Raw genomic sequence first — 22627 nt, forward strand, 5'->3', positions numbered from 1 at the left:
ATTCGGTTTGATGACTTATTAAAATCAGATGCTAAATAATACTTTGCTTACTTGCATGTTTGTTTCCCCTAGCAAAGAGAACTGTCATGGAGGGAAAATGTGTGAAAATACATTTTGTTGGCTTCACAGTCACTCTGCTGATGTCTCAACTTCCCTTGTAATGCCAGTGCCATAAGGCCAATGTTGCAGCTTGGCAATCTGATCAGTGGTAAACAAAATGCATCCCTGAAGCTCAAAGCCTCTTTGGCTTTTACTATTTATTTTCCCTCTTTCCTTTTAGTCAAACTTCTTGAAAGAAGTCTACTTCCTCTCTTTATACATACACCTCAACCAAATACCAACTAAATCCCAGCCATCTGCCTCTCTGAAGCTGTTATCACCAAAGTCATCAATGATGAGCTGTCACTAAATGTATCAGATACTTCTCCAACCTTATCATCTTGTCAGGACCTGCCAGGGTTGCTTCTTTCTTCTCCTTTCTTCAACTCCTGTCTTCTGCTCTGATTTGCTGATGCCTTCAGTCCCTTCTGGGTTTCCTCCCAACTGCCCAGTGAACCTTGACTACCTCTGCTCAGAATTCCAGGCCAGGTCCTTGGGCTGCTGCCTCAGCACTGTGCTTCATTTTCTAGTTTCTACCCCATGGCTTTGGTGACCCTCCAGGAGCCCATAACTTCTGATCTGCATTTTCAGTCAGATCTTTTTTTTACAGCACTGGCGGGGGGGGGGTTGAATTCAGGGCCTTGTGCTTGCTAGGCAGATGCTCTACCACCTGAGCCACACCCTAGCCCTTTTTGTTTTAGTTATTTTTTAATAGGGTCTCGTGTTTTTGCCTGGGCCAGCCAGGACCACGATCCTCCTATTGACTTGCTTCATAGCTAGGATGACAGATGTGTTACCACACCCAGATTTATTGATTGAGGTGGGGTCTTGCTAATTTTTTGCCCAGACTGGCCTCAAACTACAGTCCTTCCAATCTTTGCCTTTCCAGTAGCTGGGGTTACAGATATGAACCACTGCACCTGGCCAGTCAGGTATCTTCTGTTCCTCATTTGCTATCCTCAATATGCCCTCTGCATAATGTCTTGAAAATGTACAGAAGCCAGTATTCCATAAAACAAATAGATCATTGTCCCCACCAACCTTCCCCTCTTCAGCACCCCTGACACAGTGAATGTACGTCCACCCACCTAACTGCTCAGAGAGAAACCCAAGAGTGGTTCTATATTCTTCCCTTGTCTTCCACATCCAATCTGTAATCAAGTCTTGCTCACTCTGTCTCCTAAATATCTCTTGGTCTGTTCATTGTCTTTAGCTCCTAATGTCACTATTTTAGTCTAGTCTGTCTTGCACTCTCCCCAACATTATAATCAACCACCAGCTAACTAGTGTCCTTGTTTCCACAATCAATAGGAACGCTTACTATTCCATTTGATGTGACAGTAATGAGGTGTCTTCTGAATTCTAGCACAAGTACATTTTCCCTCATTACAGACAACTAAGTAGATGTTGCTATATCATAAATTTGAAAACAGCAGTTGGTGCCACTCCAAGCTTTTCTCATAGTACAGAGAACGATCTTTCTTCCTCTTTTTTTTTTTTTTTTTGGTGGAACTGGGATTTGAACTCAGGGAGAACGATCTTTCTAAAACACAATCCTCTGAGAGTTTCCTGTTGTACTATGATAATGTCCAGAGTCCTTAACAAACTCCAGAAGGTCTTCCAGTAGTAGACCCACCTCTTCATACTCATCTCTCTCTACTTTCTGGTACTCCCTCCCCACCTCCACATCTGTTTTCAAGCCATAAACTCCTTTTGGGCTACAGATTTACAACTTCTCTCTTCCCCAACCTTTATGATATTCTCTTCTGCCCACAGAGGGAGAAGATGTCCTCATACTCATCACCACATTCCTTGTTCAAACGTCCATTTCTCTAGCAACTTGTAACCCTGCTCAATTTGTCTGCTTTGCATTCTCAGAGTCCCTGTGCATTTCCTATTACCTCATTTATACTTTATTGTTACTACTAGCCTAATTATCTGTTTCTCCTTTAAGATGTTGGCCTTTGGGAAGTAGGGGGCCATACCTGTCATCACTGTTGAAATTTTATGGAAAATAGCTGCATCCAGAACATAAATAGATGCAATGTGCTAAGATGGTATCTTTTATGCATTTCCTATGTTAACAGTACTCTGGGTGATTCAAGGGAAGAAATAAAGGAAGCAGTTAGTCTTGCCTCGAGGGAGAGGGGCAGCAAAGAAGCCAGGGAAAGCAGTTGGCTAACAGGCCAAGGTTAAGGGTTGGCTCTTGTTCTACTGGAGGATTTAGGATAACTAGCCCTACAGCACGGTCATAATTTGGCAGAGGGGCTGAGTGTGAATGATGATCCTCCATGCTTATGTAAGTACCTATGTCTCTTTTGTCCACATCACTGTTCTATCATTTCTGTGCTGCCCAGAAACACTGGGCAGATGCAACTGGATTGTTCCTGGACCACACTGAGAGTACCATGGGCTTCCTCAGGCTCAGCCTTTCATGACTGCTGTCAGTTGGCAAAGACTAGTGCCAAGGATCACAGGGTATAGGGGAAAAGGCACAGTTGTTCCTATAGACAGTTGCTATCTAAGGCCAGGTGTGATAGTTCACACCTGTATTTCTAGCTACTCAGGATACAGAAATCGGGAATATAATGGTTCAAGGCTATCCCAGGCTAAAATGTTAGCAAGATCCATATCAACAAATAAGCCAGTATTATGACTCACATCTGTAATCCTAGCTACGCAGAAGGAATGTGCCTGAACCAAGACTGGGCACAAACACAAGACCAAGACCCTAACAACAACAACAAAAATAACTAAAGCAAAAAGGACTGGGAATGTGGCTCAAATGGCAGAGTGCTTACCTTGCAAGCATAAGGCCCTGAGTTCAACACCAGTACGGCCGAAAGGAAAAAAATGACAAAAGGAAAGATGCTGTCTTTTGCTACTAGCTGTGTTAGGCAGGTTTGCTAATAGCTGAAGACAAAGAATAAAGAACAATCTTTGACTTTATCTGAACCAAACTGTAGTATCACAGTAACTTAATAAGAACTAAAACATCTTAGTTAGGAAAAAGATAACAGAGAATTCTTCCAAGAAAACATTAAGTTAACAATTAATTAAATAATAAAACCAAAGAGGAAAGTTCCTTTTCTTCATGATTAAAAATGGAGAATTAAGTCAGCACTGAACATTATAAATAAGGTATGTAAGTATGTATCTATCGGTAAGCAGAATTGTCTACATGTTTTCTATATAAGGCAATTCTCAATTTCCTGACTCGATCCTTACCTCAGCTGCCACCCCCATGGTTTTAGTCTGTGTTTTGTCTCCATAACAGCGCTTCCTTGGGGATCATTAACTGAGAACACAGCTCTTTACCCACAAGTGCCTGCCCTTCCGTGTGCCTCTGCACCAGCTCTCACTGACTATTCAAGTCTTTGATCTCCACAGAACTTGAAGTCTACTGACTTTTCTAATGCCTCTCAACCCACTGGCCCTTTCCTTTCTAATCCAATTTAAAGTTCAATGTGGCAGTGGGTTGAACTGTATCCTCCCAAAAGACAAGTTCAAGTTCTGACCACAAATGTGACTTTTCTTGGAAGTAAGTTTTTTGTAGATGTAACAAAGTTAACAATCTCTGAATGCAATTATCTTAATGTCTTATAAAACAAAAGTAAGAGACCTGCACCACAGAGAGATGAGAGGGAAGCCATGAATACATGCAGGTAGAGATTGGAGTTGTGCAGCTATGAGCCCATGAGTGCCAAGGACTGACAGAGATCACCAGCAGGAAGGAGAGATACACCAGATCTCCCCCAGGGCTTCCTGGAGGAACCAACCCTGGTGACACCCTGACGTTAAGACTTTGGGCTCTAGAACTGAGATAATATAAATTTCTGTTGTTCTAAGCCACCAAGTCTATGGTAATTTGTTACACTAGTTTTAGGAGACCAATACAAGTACTCCAGTCTTCCTTGCCTTTGCTTCTTTTCTTTTTACTCATTTGGCAAAACTCGAACCTTAGAATGGACTCAACTATCTGTTTTATCCATAGCTGTGCCTATACTGCTAGCGCCAATGAAAAAGATACCAGTATCGTGTACAGTAGTCCCCTCATCCACAGTTTTACTTTCTTCAGTTATCCATGGTCAACTGTGCTATGAAAATATTAAATGGAAAATTCTGGAAATATATAATTCATAAGTTTTAATTTGTACACCATTCTGAATAGTATGATGAAATCTTGCCCTGTCTTGCTCTGGCCACCACAGGACTTGAATCATCCCTTTGTCCAGTGTATCAAACCTGTATAGGTTATTCACCCATCGGTCACTGAGCAGACCTCTTGGTTGTTAAGTCTACTGTTTCTGTATCATAGCGCTTGTGTGAACAAGACCAATAAAACACTGTCATGTTAGGCATACCTCATAACTTATATTACAGCTTGTTATGACAATTGTTCTACTTCATCATTAGTTATTATCATTAATCTCTTACTGTGCCTAATTTATAAATTAAATTTTATCATAGGTATGTACATTTAGGAAAAAACAGTATGTACAGTGTTCAGTACTATCTATGGGTTCAGGCTTCAACTGGTGGGGGGTTCTCAGGACATAGCCCAGCAGATAAGGGATGACCCTTGTAGATTCAGATCTGAGATGGGTTTAACTCTGCATGTACCCCTTTAACCTTTCTTTCTTGGAGATCCCCTCACTTATACTTAGGAAAACTTGGCCATCATACAGGTTCACCAAATATATCCATCCTTCTACCTACACGGCACTCAGCCTCTCTGTGCCCCTCTTGTTTCAGTGGAATTCATGCCTTTCCTAATGTTAACCCTTATTTCTGGATTTTGTATTTACCTGTTTCTGATTTTTCAGCATCTTCCCCTTTTCTCTCGTCTCACATATTTTCTAATTCTGCTTCTGGATCCTTCATGTTGGCTTTTCATGATCATGTCCCTCCCGCCATAAAACAATGAGGACAAATCCAAAGGCACAGACAGCATTGCCCAATGAAAACTCAAACACACACACCTCCTGATGCACTTTCCTCTGGCATCCCTCTGTATCTCATTTCCCCACCTCACAGCCAAACATTCTCAAAACTACCCTTCATTTTCCCCAACTTCCTACTAAATTTCTTATTCCACACTAATCTGACATCTGGCCCAGTGAACCCATACAGACAGCTCTTGCTAAGTTACAGCATTGGATAGAGCCAAGCACACCCTCCAAACCGTTTTCTGCTCCTCGATCCCATACTTCTCAGCCATCTGGCCTTCTTCCTACCTCTCTAGTCACTGCCTTTCAAATTTCTTTATAAGTTTATTCTCTACTTAGTCACTAGTGACAATACTCTTCCTTTGTCTACAAGACAGTCCTTGGTCCTCTTCCTTCCATTCTATACTTGTTTCCTAGCCAATCACTCTAATTAGTGTATAATGCAAATGGACCAAAACTTACATATATAACCCTGTCCTCTCCTTTGCAATCCATATATCCAGCTGCCAACTTCAGCTCTCACTAAGAAGACTTAAACACAGATATGGGTACTCAATGTTGCTTATATATGCTATTGCTAAATGGGTATAAAACTCCAGTTTTATATATATAATTTGATGAGTTTGGATACACACATTCAGTCACACGTGATACCATCAGCAGATGGAGGTGATAAACACATGTATCTCCTCCAAAGTTTCCTTTTGTCTCTCTGTAGGTTTTGTGTGTGTTAAAGTTGCAGAAACACGTAACATGAGCGCTACCATCTTAAAGTTTTAAGCATACAATACTGTATTGTTAACTGTAGGCAATGTATTCTATAGCACAGGTCTAGACTTGAGCAACAGCTCCCCATTCCCCTCTCTCTGTAGCAACCACATCTATTCTCTGTTTCAGATAGCTCATATAAGTGTCTAATGACCAGTGATGTCACTAAGCATCCATATTGTCATAAATGGAAGGATCTTTTTTTCAGTGATTCTAGGGTTTGAACTCAGGGCCTCACCCTTGTTAGGCAGGTGCTTTACTGCTTGAGCCTCTCCTTCAGCCCTTTTCCTCCAGTTATTTTGGAGATGGGGGGGGGTCTCCTTTTTTGCCCCAGCTGGCCTATGCCATGATCCTCCTATTTTATGCATTCTGCTGTTGCTGGGATGCAACAGGCCAGTTTTTTTCCTGTTTTTTCCAGTTTTTTTCATATGGGGTCTCGCAAACTTTTTTTGCCCAGGCTTGCCTGGGACCGTGATCCTGCTAATCTTAGCCTTCTGAGTATCTTGGGATGACAGACACATGCTGCCATGCCTACCTATTAATTGAGTTGGGGTCTCATGAACTTTGGTCCCGAGTTGGCCTCAAACTGTGATCCTCCCAATATTAGTCTCTCAAGTAGCTAATATTACAGGCTTAAGTCACCAGCACCTGGCTAGAATTTTTTCTTAACACTAAGTAACATTATACCCAAATGCCAACAAGGAATACTCTCTTCTAAATGTGACATAGTTTCTCTTTCTTCTGATAGTCAATGCACTAAGCCCTGTCATTTATTCCTTAAAATCTCCCAAATCTATTCCTTTCCACTATAAATATTAGTTCAAGTTGTTCTCATCTGCATGATGGCCTCCTAACTGGTCTGTCCCCAGTCCCTCATGCTCTCATCTCACCTGTTCTACATGATACAGGACTACCGTGGGCTTCGTCTCGCTGCTTCTCTAGCCTTAGCCTATCCCTCACCCTCAGCTTTCAGCTATCTACTCTCCAGCTACTGGTCTTCCTTGTTTTCCTCGATGGTTCACATCCATTTCTTTTATTACAGAGCCTTTCCACATGCAGTTTCTGCTTCCTGGAGTGCTCATTTTCTTCATTCATATCTTTACTTCAGATCCCAGCTCAACCCTCTCTTTCTCAGGAATGTCTCCTTGACCCCTCAGACTAAGTCAAGTTCCTTCCCACTCTCCCAAGAACGTTCCCTTCACTCCCATGACCACAGGCAGGACCTTACCTTTCTTTTCATGATTTGACCATCTGCCTCTCCCTCTATATTGTGCATGGTATGACGTCACTAGCAAGTTATGGTTTGATTCTCAGTTATAATCCCAGGACCAGCTGGTAGACACTCAGTAAAAGTTCTCCCTATTTCCCATCTCCCCACAAGCCCAAGGTAAGTAGAAAATCTTAGAAGAGCAAAAGGAATTTAGGTGAACTGTGGATTTCCAGTGCTATCCCTTAGCTCATGGGTTTCTGTCAAGATGGAGTAAAAGCAGAACTCAGCAACATCTTCACAGTCTATTCCTGCCACCTCAGTCCCACTTTCCATGACAACAGTCCTTATTTTCTAGGAATTTGGGTGAGATTTCTGCAGCTAGCCATTTGGGGAGGTGCAGCCTGTCCTATTTCAGAGAAGATGATTGTGTGTTTTCATTCATGTGGCAGGGGTGAGAACGTAGCGTGGACACCTGTTGCTTATTCCCTTAGGATGCTGGGTGCATCCCACTAATTGCTCTGCAGGCCCTGGGCAGTTGGAGAAGTTAAGAGGCCTCAGCTCTCTGAGGAGTCACTGTGTCGGGTTGTATCCATTACTATTCTCTTGTCGTCCCGTGACACAGGGGTGCTTCTAAGGGTAACTCTGTCTTACAGGGCTTTCTCTGTCAGCTGAGGCTCAGCCTCTGGGTCTTAATGCTCAAGACCTTTTACGGACACCAGCCTTCAACTAAGAATAAGCAAGATGTATGGCTGCATGAGACACAGAGATCCATTTTTGAAAGATTCCTGTGGCTATTGATACTAAGACTGATAAGGTGTTGAGACCATCATTTTCCAGTGCAGCTTTCTTATTGCTGTACAGCTCACAGCTGACATATCTGGGGGTACCCTTGAAGGTTTGCTATGCACAGATACACATGCCCCTGAAACTTGATCTACAGTGGAGCAAATTATGGGAAATTATAGATACAATGGGCCAAGTATACACTGTGCTGATGTCCTTTGGTGTGCCTGAAAAAGGATGTAATTTTAAATTGAAATATATAATACAAGGTTAGGATACAGATTTATTCTTTGTATTTCAAATTGTGGACATCACTGCCCATAGGGAAGAATATTGCATATGTTGACAAAGGTTTCGTGCTCAGGTTCCTTTGAAATCCTTTTCTACTAGGCCTCATTCTGGACTTTTGTGTTCCTCTCTGCATCATCCAATTTTAGCTGGGATTCTGGTAAGTCACACTCCCCCATCCTCAGTGTCTAATCAGGTTCTTTAACTCCTATCATCCCCCAGGTCATGTCTGATCACCCAGGCCTGTTTCCACAAAATTCTATCAGGTTGACTTAGCCAGCATCCCCTTCTACCTGAGGATACTTCTTTTTAGGAATTTTCTACCTGTGGACCCTCATCCCACTCTATGGCCGTCAATCCCCACTTTCCCAGGATGTTTCAGAGTTCAGCACCTTCTCCTTCCCCTGCACCCCAATGCAGAGGCCCTATGCCTACCACAATGGTCCTAAATACATCTGCTCACCAACTTCAAAGTGGCACTGAACATCGCTTTGCAACAACACACACGATATAGGCATACCAGCTAAAACTGGCCAACCAATTAGCATTTCCACAATCAGTTGATCCTCTTGTGTATTTATCTTCTATATGATTCATCCACATGTAGGAAAGTTTGCACTTTATTATTTGCAACTACCTATAATTTATCATGTTGAATATATTTACATTGCCATTTTTTCCCTTTGGGCAAAAAACTAGCACAGACAGTTTCTCCTTTGCAAAAGTAATAAATAATATTGTGGAATCCAATTAAGAAGAGAGGATGCTACAGTGTAAAACACTGAATTTTTTTTAACTAGAATAGTTTGGGTTGTATGATATATTCGTCCATCTATCATGTATTCAAGATATTCTACAATGTATCCTCAACCCACTCTAATTCAGAAGCAATGTCTTTTAAAATGACAACGACAATATACAAATATCAGATTCTGTTGCCAAGTTAAGCAGATTTGCTGTGGAGATCACAAAACTTGCTAAGAGTAGTTACTAAGAATGATTTAAAGTTAGCAACTTTGCCTGCCACATGTTTGGATTCTTTCTCATAAGAGCTAGAAATGAAAAGTACTCAGAGTATTCATGAATAATTTGACACCATTGTATCTGCATCTATCAAAAGGACAAGTTTTCCAATGTCTTGAAAAAGTCAGCATAATTGATCATGAAAGAAGGCATGGCTCTTCCTTCTGGCCTTTCCAAAGATGTTCAGCAAACCCTCTGATTTGCCAGGAGGCAATGTATTTCCCATCCTATTATTCAGGGACTCATACTGACAAATGACAATTGCTTCAATGTGTGTTTGCATTACTACAAACTATTTTGCATAGCAAAGTTGGAGAAGGATTTTTTTCAGTGCTTATAGGACACTTTCATTTTCTTTCCTGTTCACATAACCTATACCTGACTTTGCCTACAGAATATATTACATTTAGATTTCTTCTCCCTTTATTTTTTAATGGATACAATAATTGTACATGTTTATAGGGTACATAGGGATAATAAGTACACAATGTATAATATAATGATAAAAATCAGGGTAACTAGTATTTCCTTCTGCTCAAACATTTATCATTTCTTTCTGCTGGGAATCTCCAAAATCTCTTCTAGTTCTTTGTAAAATAGATAATAAACTGCAAACTGCAATCATCCTACTGTGCTACAGAACAGCAGTACTTGTGCCTTCTACGTAACTGTATTTTGGTACCCTTTTATCCAACAGCCTAGCTGCCCTTTTCTGTCTCACTCAGTGGGGGATAGACACCCACCTGAAAGCCACACTATGGAATGCACAGATGACTTACATCACACCATAAGCAATCCATGCCATGATGGAGAGAGAACACAGAGTCAGAGTACAGGATGTGGCCAGAGGGGTTATGATTTAGGGATTCATGAAATCACATGTTCGTTCCTATCTCAGGAATTAATGAACTATAACAATAGGATGGTAAGGCTTCCATTTAAAAAATAGTCAGAAAACACGGACTGAGGGTGTCTATCACGAGAATTGTTTAAGAATTCCAGACTTTTTACAACTTTCCTATCTTAGTATTCTCTTTCACTTCCTAAAGTGAAGATTCTTCATCATCATCTGTAGACTGACGTTCAAGTACACGAAGCAAATCATCTCTTACGTCAAGATTAGTTCATGGTGAGGCAAAGGGAGAGGAAACCCATGAAATAGAGGAGGTGATGATTCTGAGTGGGACACAAATCAGGTTGGGTTTTTGAGGACATAGAGGAAGAAGGAAATGAAAGCCTTAAAGAAGGCCTAGGGAGTGACTGGGGACATAACCAGAAACAGTGGTATGGATTAACTTGTGATCCTAAGTTCATATATTAAAACTTCAAGCCCCAACGTGAAGGTATTTGGAGATGAAGCCCTTGAGAGGTACTCAGGTTAGATGAGGTCAAGAGGGTGGTTCCCTCATGATGGCATTAGTACCCTTTTCAGAAGAAATTCTAGACAGCATTCTCTTTCTGTGCACATAAAAAGAAAAAGCCACATGAGTACACAGCAAGATGGTAGCCATCTACCAGCCAATAGAAGAGGTCTTAGAATGAAACTACCTTGTCCTCACCTTCATCTTGGTCTTCCAAGAGAGATAAATTTATCTTATTTAAGCCACTCAGTTTGTGGTATTTTGTTATGCCAGCCCAAACAGATTAAGACAAAACCAAAAACAATCTGTATAGCTTTTCCACCATCTCATCTCAAATCAACAGGTGAAATAACAACTCTTTGTCTTTTCTCATACATTTCCCTCTCCACATCCTAACTTATTTAAAAACAGCCACCTACTTTGCCACATGAAGTCTCCACAAATATTAACTCATATAAAGTATTAATTCTTACTCCTACTTCTGCAAATGAGGAAACTGAGGTACAAGACTGAGAAAGCTCCTATAACTATCAAGTATCAGAGCTGGGATTTGAACCCAGGCAGCCTAACCTAGGACTGACAACCCCCAGCTGTGCTGACCTTCCCCATGTCTCCTGGCTGGCCACTGAACTGTGAACTGCACACTTACTGTTATCACTCCAGGGATGACTCATTTCTATTCTTTGTTTCCCTGCCTTGTCCAAGAATCACTTACTCGAGATTTTTCCTCCATGAAATAACCTACTCTTATCTGCCAATAACCATACATAACTCATTTTCTGCTGTGTGCTGACTTTTACTGGAGCAGTGAAAATAAGGATGAATAATAAGAAATGGATTGTCAATGCTGGAATGAAAGCATTCAATTATAGAAAAGGGAGCGTTCCAAGTTCAGATTATTTATAGATCAAATAAAACTGGTAGTTTTAAAATTAAAAAACAATAATTAAAAAACTCTCCCCTGAGAGAATAACAAAACACAGAATATAAAAGCCATACCCAATCTTATTGAAGAATTATTAAAGACAGGAAAAATTTCAAGGCTTGAGGTTTTCCTTTGGTTCAGACAGCATGTGGCAATTAAATTCTATGAATTAAGATTCAGAGATGAATTCAAAACACCAATGAGAAATGAAGGAAGTAGTCTTCCTACCTGCTGATGTGTGTTTGAACTTTTCACTTTTCTTCTTCCTCCATTTCCAAGGCTTGAAAATCCTTCCCAGGTTGGCAAACTTACTTCTCCTCCGGATGGGTGGGGTATGGGTGCCTGGGACAAGGGAGTCAGAACGCATCGCTGCCAGCCTCTCCACTTCCTCAGCTTGTTTTTTTCCCCAAGAAAAAAATGGAAATAAAGAGAGGGGGGAAAAGTGTTAAAATGGGATCCTCACAGATGGCCAGAGTTTTCCATGGTTACAGATAATAGAAACCATGTGACTTGAGCTCCATTTGCTTTTTGGAATGGAAGTTATACCAATGTGTTCTAGGGTTGGTGGTAATCAGCCAAACCCTGAGATGCAAAACAGCCTAACCACGTTTGTTTGTTTGTTTGTTTGTTTAAAGAGACAGGGCCTCATTATGTCAATCAGCCTGGCTCCAAACTCCAGGGCTCAAGTGATCCGCCTATCTCAGCCTCCTGATTAACTGATTTGTTAATATTTGCCAATATGCCTGGCTACCCCAGCCATAGTTCCTAACCTTCACTTAAATGGCACGAGAAGGGGCATTTTGAAGGCAGCATTCTCTTGACGTGTAATGGATGCCCTCACAAGGCAGGGAAAGGCCCGCTGAAGATTCAAATGAGAGTCAATGTAACTATCATTCCAGCAATTTCTCAACTATGGTTATTGCAAATGTAACCTTATAACACTGGCTGCTGAGGAATAAAGGAGGAGAAAACATTCACCCACAGTCTATTCCAAAGTCAATGTCTCCACCACCACTGTTCCCCATTTCTTACTGCCCAGCTCTACCCAAATGTGTACAAATCAATGGACTCTGTGAAGTGAATGGCAACCTTAGGGTTACTGAGTGATTTCAGAATCACTCACACTTTCATTAGATTTTAAAATTGCCTTAATTTCCCCAGGTCTTCATTCCTGGAGTTTTGCTTTAAAAAATTCTTAGAAATTCAAGAGCTTCGAATATCTTTAGCAAACATTTTGAATGATTCAAATAACCGAATGTTTTCAGACTGCTATGGCTTGAATCTGGAATGTTCTCCGATGGCCCACATATTAATGACTTGGTCTCTGGCACACAGTGCCACTGGGAGTGGTGGAACCTTTGACAGGTGGTGTCTAGTGGAAATCACTGGAGACACGCTCTTGAAGGGATCACGGGACTCTTGTCTCTTCCTTTCTCCCTTTCGCTCTCACAGCTATGAGGCAAATAGCTTCATGCCAGTCATCATGATGTACTGCCTCACCACAAGTCCTAAGCAACAGGTCTAACTATTCACTGAAACCCCCAAAATAAACTTTCCTCTTTATAAGTTGATTATCTCAGGTATTCTGATACCGAAACGGATGTGACTAACACAAGGTTTTAAGACTTTCAACCTTTCTTAAAGAAGGGTTGTGGCCTTTAAGAAAGGTCCATCACTTTAAAAACCTTCATCAATTTTTACTACATGGCATAAAACAAACTCTTTTCCAATTACAGAATATTTTCACACTGTAGTGAGTTAAATATACCCCATATTGAACTTCTAAAACAAGAATGATCAGAGAAAAAACTTCCTTGGCAGAATCAAAGGAGTAGAAGAACTCAACTTTCCAGAAAACAAAATTACATTGAATGCTATGACAAACCCAAGCCACCATGTCTGGCATCAATCATCATCCCTCAGAAAAGTCTCCTACTTGTCACCATTTGCAGGCCATGAGAGCTAGATCTTGTGGGCTAAAAGTTTGCCCACTGTGGTCTGAACATGCTTTTAACTTAGGATCCCTTCGTCCTAAAAATATAGACCTTGACCAGATGCCAGACAGCATGCTATGGCAGTTATATTGGTGACAGATGACAAAAAAAAATTGGCAAAGCCTCCTGACAGCAAAACTGAAGGGAAGTAGATGGATTTGGGAGGTATGTCAGAATCAAAGTCTATTCATAGGACTTATGGCTGACTGAGTGACCTGAAGGACGGGAGGCAGATCCCAGCCAATTCCCAGCCAGATCCACTTTAGCAGAATGGAACCCTTTATTCATCTAGACAAAGAGCACAAAGGAAGCCTAGGTTTGGGGGTGAGTGCAGCAAAGATTTGAACATTTTGTAATAAAAATGGCCCTTCAACTTTTGAATATTGATGCTCCTAGACTTAGGATGGTGTTACATCATGATAAATACATTGACTTCACCCAACCTACCACACACTGTAGAACCACATAGCACACTGCAGAGCACTGGTGGTTCTCCCTTGTCTGCTGCAGAGCTGCCATTGCCCAGCAGCTGAGAAAGGATCCAACTGCTTATCACCAGCCCAGGAAAGATCCAAATTCAAATTTCAAAGCACAGTTTCTACTGAATACATATCACCTTCCCACCACTGAAAAGTTGAAACTCTCAAGTCACACCATGGCAAGATGGGAAATCTCTGTCTGTACATGGTTCGATGCACTGATAGTTCTTCCTATCATTTGATTAAGTGATCAGTTAGTACTGCATCAGACACTGTGATCATTTGTGGGAAGAACAAATTGGATGTGGTCATGAGCACAAGGGTATGCGGAAGAGATGAGTCAGAGTATAAAACACTACAACAGGACCATGGAGGTAAAGGACAATGGAGATGAACGGAGACGGTGACTAATTCTACTTCTGGGCACAGAGGGAACTCACGTTTGGCTGAGATTTGAAAGGGGAGGGGATCTTCACAAAGGGAAGAGGAGGAAATGGATCCCTAACATGAGAAACAGACCTAAGAGGGCTGAAAGCATGACATATCTATGAACTCCAAGGGACCTAGTGCCTGAGTAACATGAAGGGAAATACAAAACTCATGGCTGGAGAAGTCTGGAGCCAGCTTTGGACAGATTTTATTAGGCCATTGAGTTTTATCTTATAAGCACAGGGAAAAGGATGAGAATTTGAAAATGGGAAATTGACATTATACTCAACAAGTAAATATCAAGTACTCACTTTTTATTAGATGCTGAGTTAGCATCAGTACACAAAATGTATGAAGATAATGACTTGTGAAGCTTACACCTCGAGATAATAAGAAAAGTATAGAGGGTGCCAGAAGATACAAGTTTGGCAGAAAAATCCCAAAAGAAACAGTGGAATCCGGTAAAGGCGATCAAGAGTCCCTGGTGCAGAGGTTTGATTTTAAATAGCTGATGAAGGTCAGCTTGTTTAAGAAGGTGCATGATTGGTGTCATGGTTTGGAAATGACGTGCTGCCCAAAAGGCTCACATGCTGATGGCTTGGTTCCCAAGGCAGCAATGATCAGAAGTGGGGCTTTTGGGAAGTGACTGAATCATGAGGGCTCTGACTTCATCAGTGGATTAAATTATTAATGAATTCATGATTTTACGGCACTATTGGGAGATGCTGGAAATTAGGAGGTGGGGCCCAGTTGGAGAAGTAGGTCACTGGGGGTGGGGTGTGTGCCCTGGGAAGATATACCTTGTCCCCAGTCCCTTCTTGTATATTTCTCTCCCTCTCCCACTCCCTCTCTCTCTCTCTCTCTCTCTCTCTCTCTCTCCTTCCTGGCTTTCATGAAGTGAGCAACTTTGCTCCACCATGTACTTTCCACCATGATGTGTGTCTGGCCTTGGGCAAAGCAAGGGGGCAGCTGACCATACAGTGAAACCTCTGAAACTACAAGCCAATATAAAATGTTTTCTCTTTTTAAGGTGATTTATCTCTGGTAATTGTTACAGCAATGGAAACCTCACTAACAAATCAGGAAGCAATCAGACCTGTCTCAGGAATATGGCTGTGGCAGCCAAGGGCAGTTGAATTGGAATATAAAGAAATGAGAGGGACAGCACAATAAGAAGGCTACTGTAATCATATTAACTAGGACCCAGCTAAGGCATTGACAGAAGACAGAGAGAAAAGATGAAATACAGTCAGATGTTAAGGTCTTGGTTTTCATGACTTAGGTGAAATTAAAAATTTTTAAAATTAAAAATTAAAAAAAAAACCTTTGGTAATAAAGTGGAATAGAAAAGTAGCTCAAGTTAAGGGCCAGATAAAGTGACCTTTTTGCCAAGGTCACAGAGAACTACAAAGAGGAGATTTGCTGGGTGGGGTAAGGGGTGTAGTTTTAATCTGATTTGCAGAATCCAGTAGAGGGTGAAAGAAGGAAGATGTTGGAAAGAGGTTCAGAAATGTGGAAAACTGAATACCTAGGAAGGAGAAGACAGGCAAGATGAAAGGACACAGGGACGTACAATTATCAGATAACTGTATGCTGCATGATTGAAAGTCTGAACTGTGTTTTTGACTACAAATGGCACAGATCATATGTGGCCTCAGGGAGATTAACCCAGCAGCAATGGGTAAAATGGATTATTAGGGGCAGAGGAAGAAGATAAGATTCTGGAGGTTTTCAGTAAGTTTGCGTTGTACAGTGGCTGAAAAGAACAGTAACATTTGAAAAATTACAAAACCCAAATATAATTTAAAAGAAAAAAGGAGAAGGAACCCAAATAGGACAAACAGCTCTGGAGCCACACTGAAATTGGACCTGATTGTTTTCAGATGGTATTAGTTGCTTGATTTGGTGCTGCTTCAATGACAGCAGCTGGGTAGAGCCACTCCCATCTGTGGCTCCCAGTGGTTCCCCATGGTTCTATTGCAAGGTGGTGGCATCTTTAAGAGGAGGGGCCTAGATGGAGGTCTTCAGGCCACTGGGGGCATGCAATTGAAGGGCATTGAAAGACAGTCCCTTCCTCTTCCTCTCTTTGGTATCCTGCCCATAAGGTGAAGCACTGTGCACTCCCACCATTATGCACTGCCTCACCAAGAGAGGCCTGAAAGCAATAGGTCTGTCAGATCGTGGACTGGAACTCCAAAAACTGTGGAGACCAAATAACCCTTTTCTCCTTGTAAGTTGATTGCTTCAGGTATTTGCTACAGCAGTGGAAAGCTGACTGATCCAGCCACATAACTAGTGACAACTGTGGGAGCCACAAGGGTCTGAGTTCAGAAGGGAAGTTACATCAACACACACACAGCCCACTTTCTCTTTCAAATCCACAGCTTGGCCTCATCTCTCGCCTTCATTTACAGTGCTCTTGTGGCTTGCTCAGATTTCACATGTCTCCAGACCTATGCTCCCAAGCCTTCCGTTCCCAAGTCTCTTGCCTTCAGTCCTCTGCTTCATACTGTTACTAGATTATATCCCAGAAGTCTGCAACCCAGAAACTTTCAATGGCTTCCCACAGCTTACACTAGAAACTTCTAAGTTCCTGCCTTGACCTTTAGGGACCTTGATCTGAGTGACCTGCTTAGAAATATCTTCTAGTACTTCTCAATCACTGCAGCTGAAACAAAGTACTCCCTGTCACAGCAGCTCATCCTGGGGTCTCTTCATCCCAGTGGGCTGAAGGTGGCTATGGAGCCACTGAAATTACTCAAAAACAATTGAGTATTGTTTGGGTATCTACATTTGCTTGAAAAAATTTCTGTCTTCCTTTGATTTCTAAAATGACATTAGATACAAAAGGCAAAATTTAACAAGTAACCCTACTTGTTAAACATCTCCTAAGGGTTAAAAAGAGATTAGGTGCCGAATCCTTAAAAAAAAAATGGAGGAAGGAATTATTCGGAATTGATGCTGAGTTTGCTTTTCCTGGTTGCACTCAATTATGGCTTATTAAATGAATAAATGACTGCTTTTGCTTCAGCTCTTTTGCCTGCATGTTGAGAGGCATGAGAATAAGTACTACTATTGGCTCAAGAAAGATGCAAAGCTAGGCACAGTGGCACATGCCTGTGGTCCTAGGTACTCAAGGCAGGAGGATCTCGGTTTGAGCCAGTCCAGGCAAAAATTCAAGACCTATCTGAGAAGACAAAAGCAAAAGCATTGAGGGCCTGGCTCAAGTGGTAAAGTACTTGGCTGGGAAGTGCAAGACCCTAAATTCAATCCCCAGTACCACTCCCCCTGCTCCCTAAAAAAAAAGAAAAGAAAAATACACTCCTAGGACCAAAGGTGCTTTACAACTACATCTCTAAGAAATGGATAAAAATTATTCTGAAATTGCCACATTAAAATAATTATAATCAATTAGGAGTGTCTTTATAAAACCTAGAGTGGCAAGGAGCAGAGACAGCATTATAAAGACATAATTATAACTCTAGTTAAATGAATCCTTAATAAGTGTATTATTAAATTCAAGATGTTTAGCCCTTAAGTGAAGTATATTACAGAGCAGAGTGGATTGCATTAGGTTGCATTGACTTATGTTTTAATCACTCATATTACATTTTTCAGCAGTTCTTCTGATGGCAGAAGCTGGCACGCAATCTGACTGCTTTGCCATAAGATAAATGAAACTGGAAGGCTGAAGAGGGAGGCAGGAGGCCAACTTGTGATTACAGTTTGAAAAGGAAGAAAACCAAAACAGGGCTAAGAATCAAGTAGTCTCCCAGCATAGGATCGTAAGAGAGAATGGGACAAAAGCAAGCAGAAGAGAAGGAATGTGGGTCAGAGGCGTTTTTGAAAACAGCCTCTTTTTGACATGGATCACATGAAGGATGCTTTGCTTAAACCCTCTGTTCTCAATCCCAAAGATGGTCTCTTTGTGTAGCTGCGAGGGGAGAAAGTTAGTGTTTATAGAAAACACTCACTTTAGACATGAATCCACTGCCAGGAAGGAGAATGCTGAATCAAGAGGTGGGAAGCTGGGCAGCTCAGCTGAGTCAGAGCTGAGGGGGCAAGAGAGGCCTGGGTCAGGAGTCTCCTGGGGGCTTTCCAGCACTGGCACCAAAGAGAATACTCTTATTTAAGAGACTAGACAGTCAGGGCTCCCTTATATTATGACTGGGTTTGGTTTTGTCTTTGGGGGGAAATGGTTGAGAGATGCTTTTTTTTTTTCTTTAGAAATATAGGAAAGATAATATTTGACTTGTGAATAATTTGGGTCACCTTGAACCAAAGTGTCTGTGCCTACTGGTGCTCTAAACCCACCCTCCTGGTGCCTGGGGTCACCCCTGGGGAGCTCTGGAGACCTGCAACTACAGGAGTGGGCAAGAGGTACATCACCTGACACTCTTACCATTGTATTTCTTGATGACTTCACTTTCCATAGCCTTCTCCAAGAACAGCAGTGACTGTTGGCCTGGAGAGGGTTAGTTGTATGGTCTCCCACTGAGCCAGGGGAAAGATGGAAGCCACATGTCTGTGCTACCTAATGTCTAGCTGGAGAGGGACAGAAGGAGCAGAACATTTGGGGCTCCAACATAGCTGGCCCCATGTGCAAGTGCTCCTAGGAATTTTGGAGGACCCAGATCCAGACCTGAAGAGGACATGCTAAATAGGTCAGTGAGATTCCTCAGGCATTGCTGTGGATGACAATGACTGTGGTGATGACGACAACAATACTGTTGGCACCTGTGATGGCTTGGGTCTTCAATGTCCCCCCAAAGGCCCACGGTCTCCAGCCTGTGGTACTACTGGGAAGTGGCAGAACCTTTAAGAGGCAGGGCCTAGTGGGAGGAAGTGAGGTCACTGGGTGGCATGTCCTTGAAGGGGATATTGTGGTTCTGTCCCTTCTTTCTCCTCTCTCTCCCTTCCATGAAGTGAACAGGTTTCCTCCATATCATACCTCTGCACAATGTGCTGCCTCACCATAGGGCCCCAGCTTGACCACAGACTGAAACCTTTGAATCCATGAGCCAAAACAAACCTATCCTCATTATAAGGTGATTTATCTTATGTGTCTGCCATAGTAACAGAAAGCTGGCTAACATGATGACAATGACAATGATGATGGCAATGAAATCGATGATAGAGACAGAATAAGTTAACGGCTACCATTTTTTACGACACTCAGTCTGTGTCAGACACTGTGGGCAGTCCTCACGTTACTCTGTGAGGCGGTGTCATACATTACGGCCATTTGACACTTGTGGAAACTGAGGAGGAGTTAATAAACAGGAAGAAGTAACTTCTCAGAAGAAAAGAAGCATATACTTGTAATTAAGACTTTTCTATTTCAAGAATATCTCCCTGCTGTGTCTGGCTCTTCGAATCTCTGTAATGTTGACCAAATAATAGCAGGGCTTTGGGATGGGGGAGAAAGTAAGCTTCCTTTCGTGAAAAGCTTACAAAACAGATGTCAATATAAATGGATCTTACTCTAGCAAGAGAAAAGAGGTGCAGTCTTACTCTAAAACAGCACACTATATATGTACACGTCTGTAAGTGCACTGAGGGATACCTGCCAGAGGTTATCAGGGAGGTAGAAACCAGTAGGACATTGTCTACAATGAGAAACCCAGCAGGGGCCAACTGAGACTGGGATAGGCCCAAATCTGCTCCATTTAGACAATGCAATACATTGTGTATCTTGAAAAGACTGTTAGTTTTGAAACCAGGAGGATGTAGGTTCAGATCTACCACCTGGTAGCTTCTGATAGGTGTGATTCTTTCTGGCCTCTGGCAGGTGGCAGGCAGTCCCTAATTTTCCTTAGGACTCACTTGTCCCAGCTCCGAGGCTTCAAAAATTGACCTCAATCCGGACACTAGAGGTGAGCAAATGCATTCCCCAGTGATTCACTCAGGAAGAACCATCCAGCTAGGCTGGACAATGAGACTCAATTCTAGATTTCCTTGGCACTATTGATAGGCTGTGGACAGGCTCTAAGTCTAGTCAAAGCAGGAGCTATAACGTACAAGCATTTCCTCAGTCCTGCTTAATATTAAAATAATTTCGAGGTCATAATGACAACCTATAAGCTTTGAGAAGACATATCCTATTATGTCAGCTAGTTTATAATTCCTAAATGCCACATTGGAAGGATGAGAACATTGCTATTCTATGACCACTCAGTCAGCAAACAAAGAGCACTGCTGATGGATGGATAGGGGGAAAAGGTTCTATTTAAATTTAAAATGATATAAACACTATGCTGTACTTACTGAGATATTAAATGTTAGTAGTAAAGTTTCCCCTGAGATATTCAGTACAAAATGCTTGTTTCACCTCCCAGGAATCTAATCTTCAACCACTAACGCATGTAATGCGTACCGAAGCTTAGTAAACATTCTATACTCAATTAATCCACAGAATATATTTATAGTGGGAAAAGAACTTGCTTATTTAAATTATAAATGAACTTAAAAATCTTGTGTTAATCCAAAGCAACTATCTTCAAATAGTGTGGACTCTTAAATACTTCTGACTCCAGGGTCTAGTAGTGTTCTTGCAGTTAAATAAACTTCAGATTTATTTAAATAACTTTATGCTTATTTTAATAACTTCAGGTTTACTTAACTCCCTTTCAGTTTTTGATCAAACCACAACAAACCCTGGCTTCTCCTGTAGAGGTCAGAATATTTTTTAAATTTAGAATTCATTTATAGTACAAAGGGGGTTTCACGTGAAAATTCTATGTAGGCATCCAGCATATTTAGAGCGAGTTCAGCTCTTTATTATATTCCTTAAACTCCTTCCTCCTCCCTCCTTTCAAAAACAATATTTAGTGTGTTTATTTATGCTATCTCCATACATATGTAAGTAACATGCTTTTAGCCTCTTCACCCCCCTCCTCAGTACCCTCTCCCACAAAGGAAAAACAAATTCTTTGCATTAAACCAGATGGTAAACACCATAGGTTTTGTGGCCCACACAGTCTCCACTGTAAATGCTCAGCTTTGTCTGTTAAGGTCCCTTGAAAACAGCCATAGACAAACCTATACAAATGAGCATGACTATGCACCAATAAAACTTTATTTACAAAAACAGGCAGCTGGCTCTCAGGGCATAGTTTCCCAGGTCTTGTCCAGAGCTCCAGAGCTACTGGTAAGTCTTCTGCCACTTTGAGGGGAGAGGCTGGCTAAGAACTGAGCCAAGGCAGAGGAAAAGAGAGACGAGGACGACTCGAGTGAAACAGTGACTTCACCTCACTATACCACTTGGAGCCCTAGATTCAGCTATGCCTGAAATCATTAAAACCCTGGACATTTTTCTTACCTGAGTCAATAAATTCTCTTCTTTACTTAGGTTAGGATGGATTAATTTCTTCATACTTGCAGCCAAATGGGCTCTAGTGAATTCAATGTTGGAGTCAGAAAATTTCCATCAGCTTCCTCTCTGCAAAATGAGGCTAATACTCACTTGTAATGACTAATAAGTGTTTTAGTCAGAATCTCAATTGTCCCCCAAAGCCATATTTTCAAGGCTTAGTCACCAGCTGATGTTGCTATCGGGAGGGAGGTGGTGGAACCTTTAAGAGATGAGACCCAGTGGGAGAAAGTTAGATAGTCATGGGGTTTCATTCGGTTGTCTTCAGGTGTGTGTAGCGTATTTCAACCCTCTTTACCCCCATCAGTGTCCTTTCCTAAAAGGATGCTGGGAATTCTCTTAAAATGCCCAATGTTCATGAGTCTTTATTCTTTCCATGTATGTTTTCCTCTATCTCACTAGATCTTCAAAGCGCACTGGTGTAGGTGTAAATTTTCCTAATTTTATTTCTCTTCGATTATGAATAAATGCTATTTTCGCAAGAATCACGTTACAATTTATCCTTTTTCAGGCTCTGGAAGTTCTGCAATAAACCTTTTTAAATTGTTTTATCCTTTGCTCCCCAAACTTAATCACAAATATGGCTGCTTGGTGTTTCCCAACCAAGGAGACACCGTGAGGTTCTCCTAAACTATGTTCTCTGGAACACAACATGACAAATGCTGAGTTATATGTCTTTTTGCTCCATTCCACAGTTGCAGAAAAGGAGACACAAGGGTGTCAAGGGACTTGCCCAGAATGTGCCAACACTCACAGGGAGTTAAGGTAGCCTAGGATTTCTGAGTCAGAGAATGTTGGTCATCACTCACACCTCATCTCATGGATGACCTGAGAATGCTCAAGGCCCTGCTGTCTGGTTCAACCCTTTGAAAAGTCTTCCCCTCCATTAACACTGTCAAGGTTAAGCCTCTCCTAGGCATTTCATTTTCCTTGAGCTCATTCCAAGG

The 22627-nt window shown here is 41.6% G+C and overlaps 1 protein-coding gene across 7 annotated transcripts in view; it reads right to left on the bottom strand.

The window, feature by feature from the left end:
• Window positions 1-22627, bottom strand: part of Phactr1 (phosphatase and actin regulator 1) — a 535805-nt gene that overhangs the window by 198231 nt on the left and 314947 nt on the right. For all 7 annotated transcript variants that reach the window (XM_074082893.1, XM_074082891.1, XM_074082892.1 and 4 more), the window contains one exon: window positions 11635-11799. In XM_074082893.1, coding sequence (XP_073938994.1) covers window positions 11635-11799 — 165 coding nt within the window. The remainder of the gene's footprint in view (window positions 1-11634; window positions 11800-22627) is intronic.

This window comes from Castor canadensis, chromosome 8 (assembly GCF_047511655.1).
Source record: "Castor canadensis chromosome 8, mCasCan1.hap1v2, whole genome shotgun sequence".
Classification (NCBI taxonomy): Eukaryota; Metazoa; Chordata; class Mammalia; order Rodentia; family Castoridae; genus Castor; species Castor canadensis.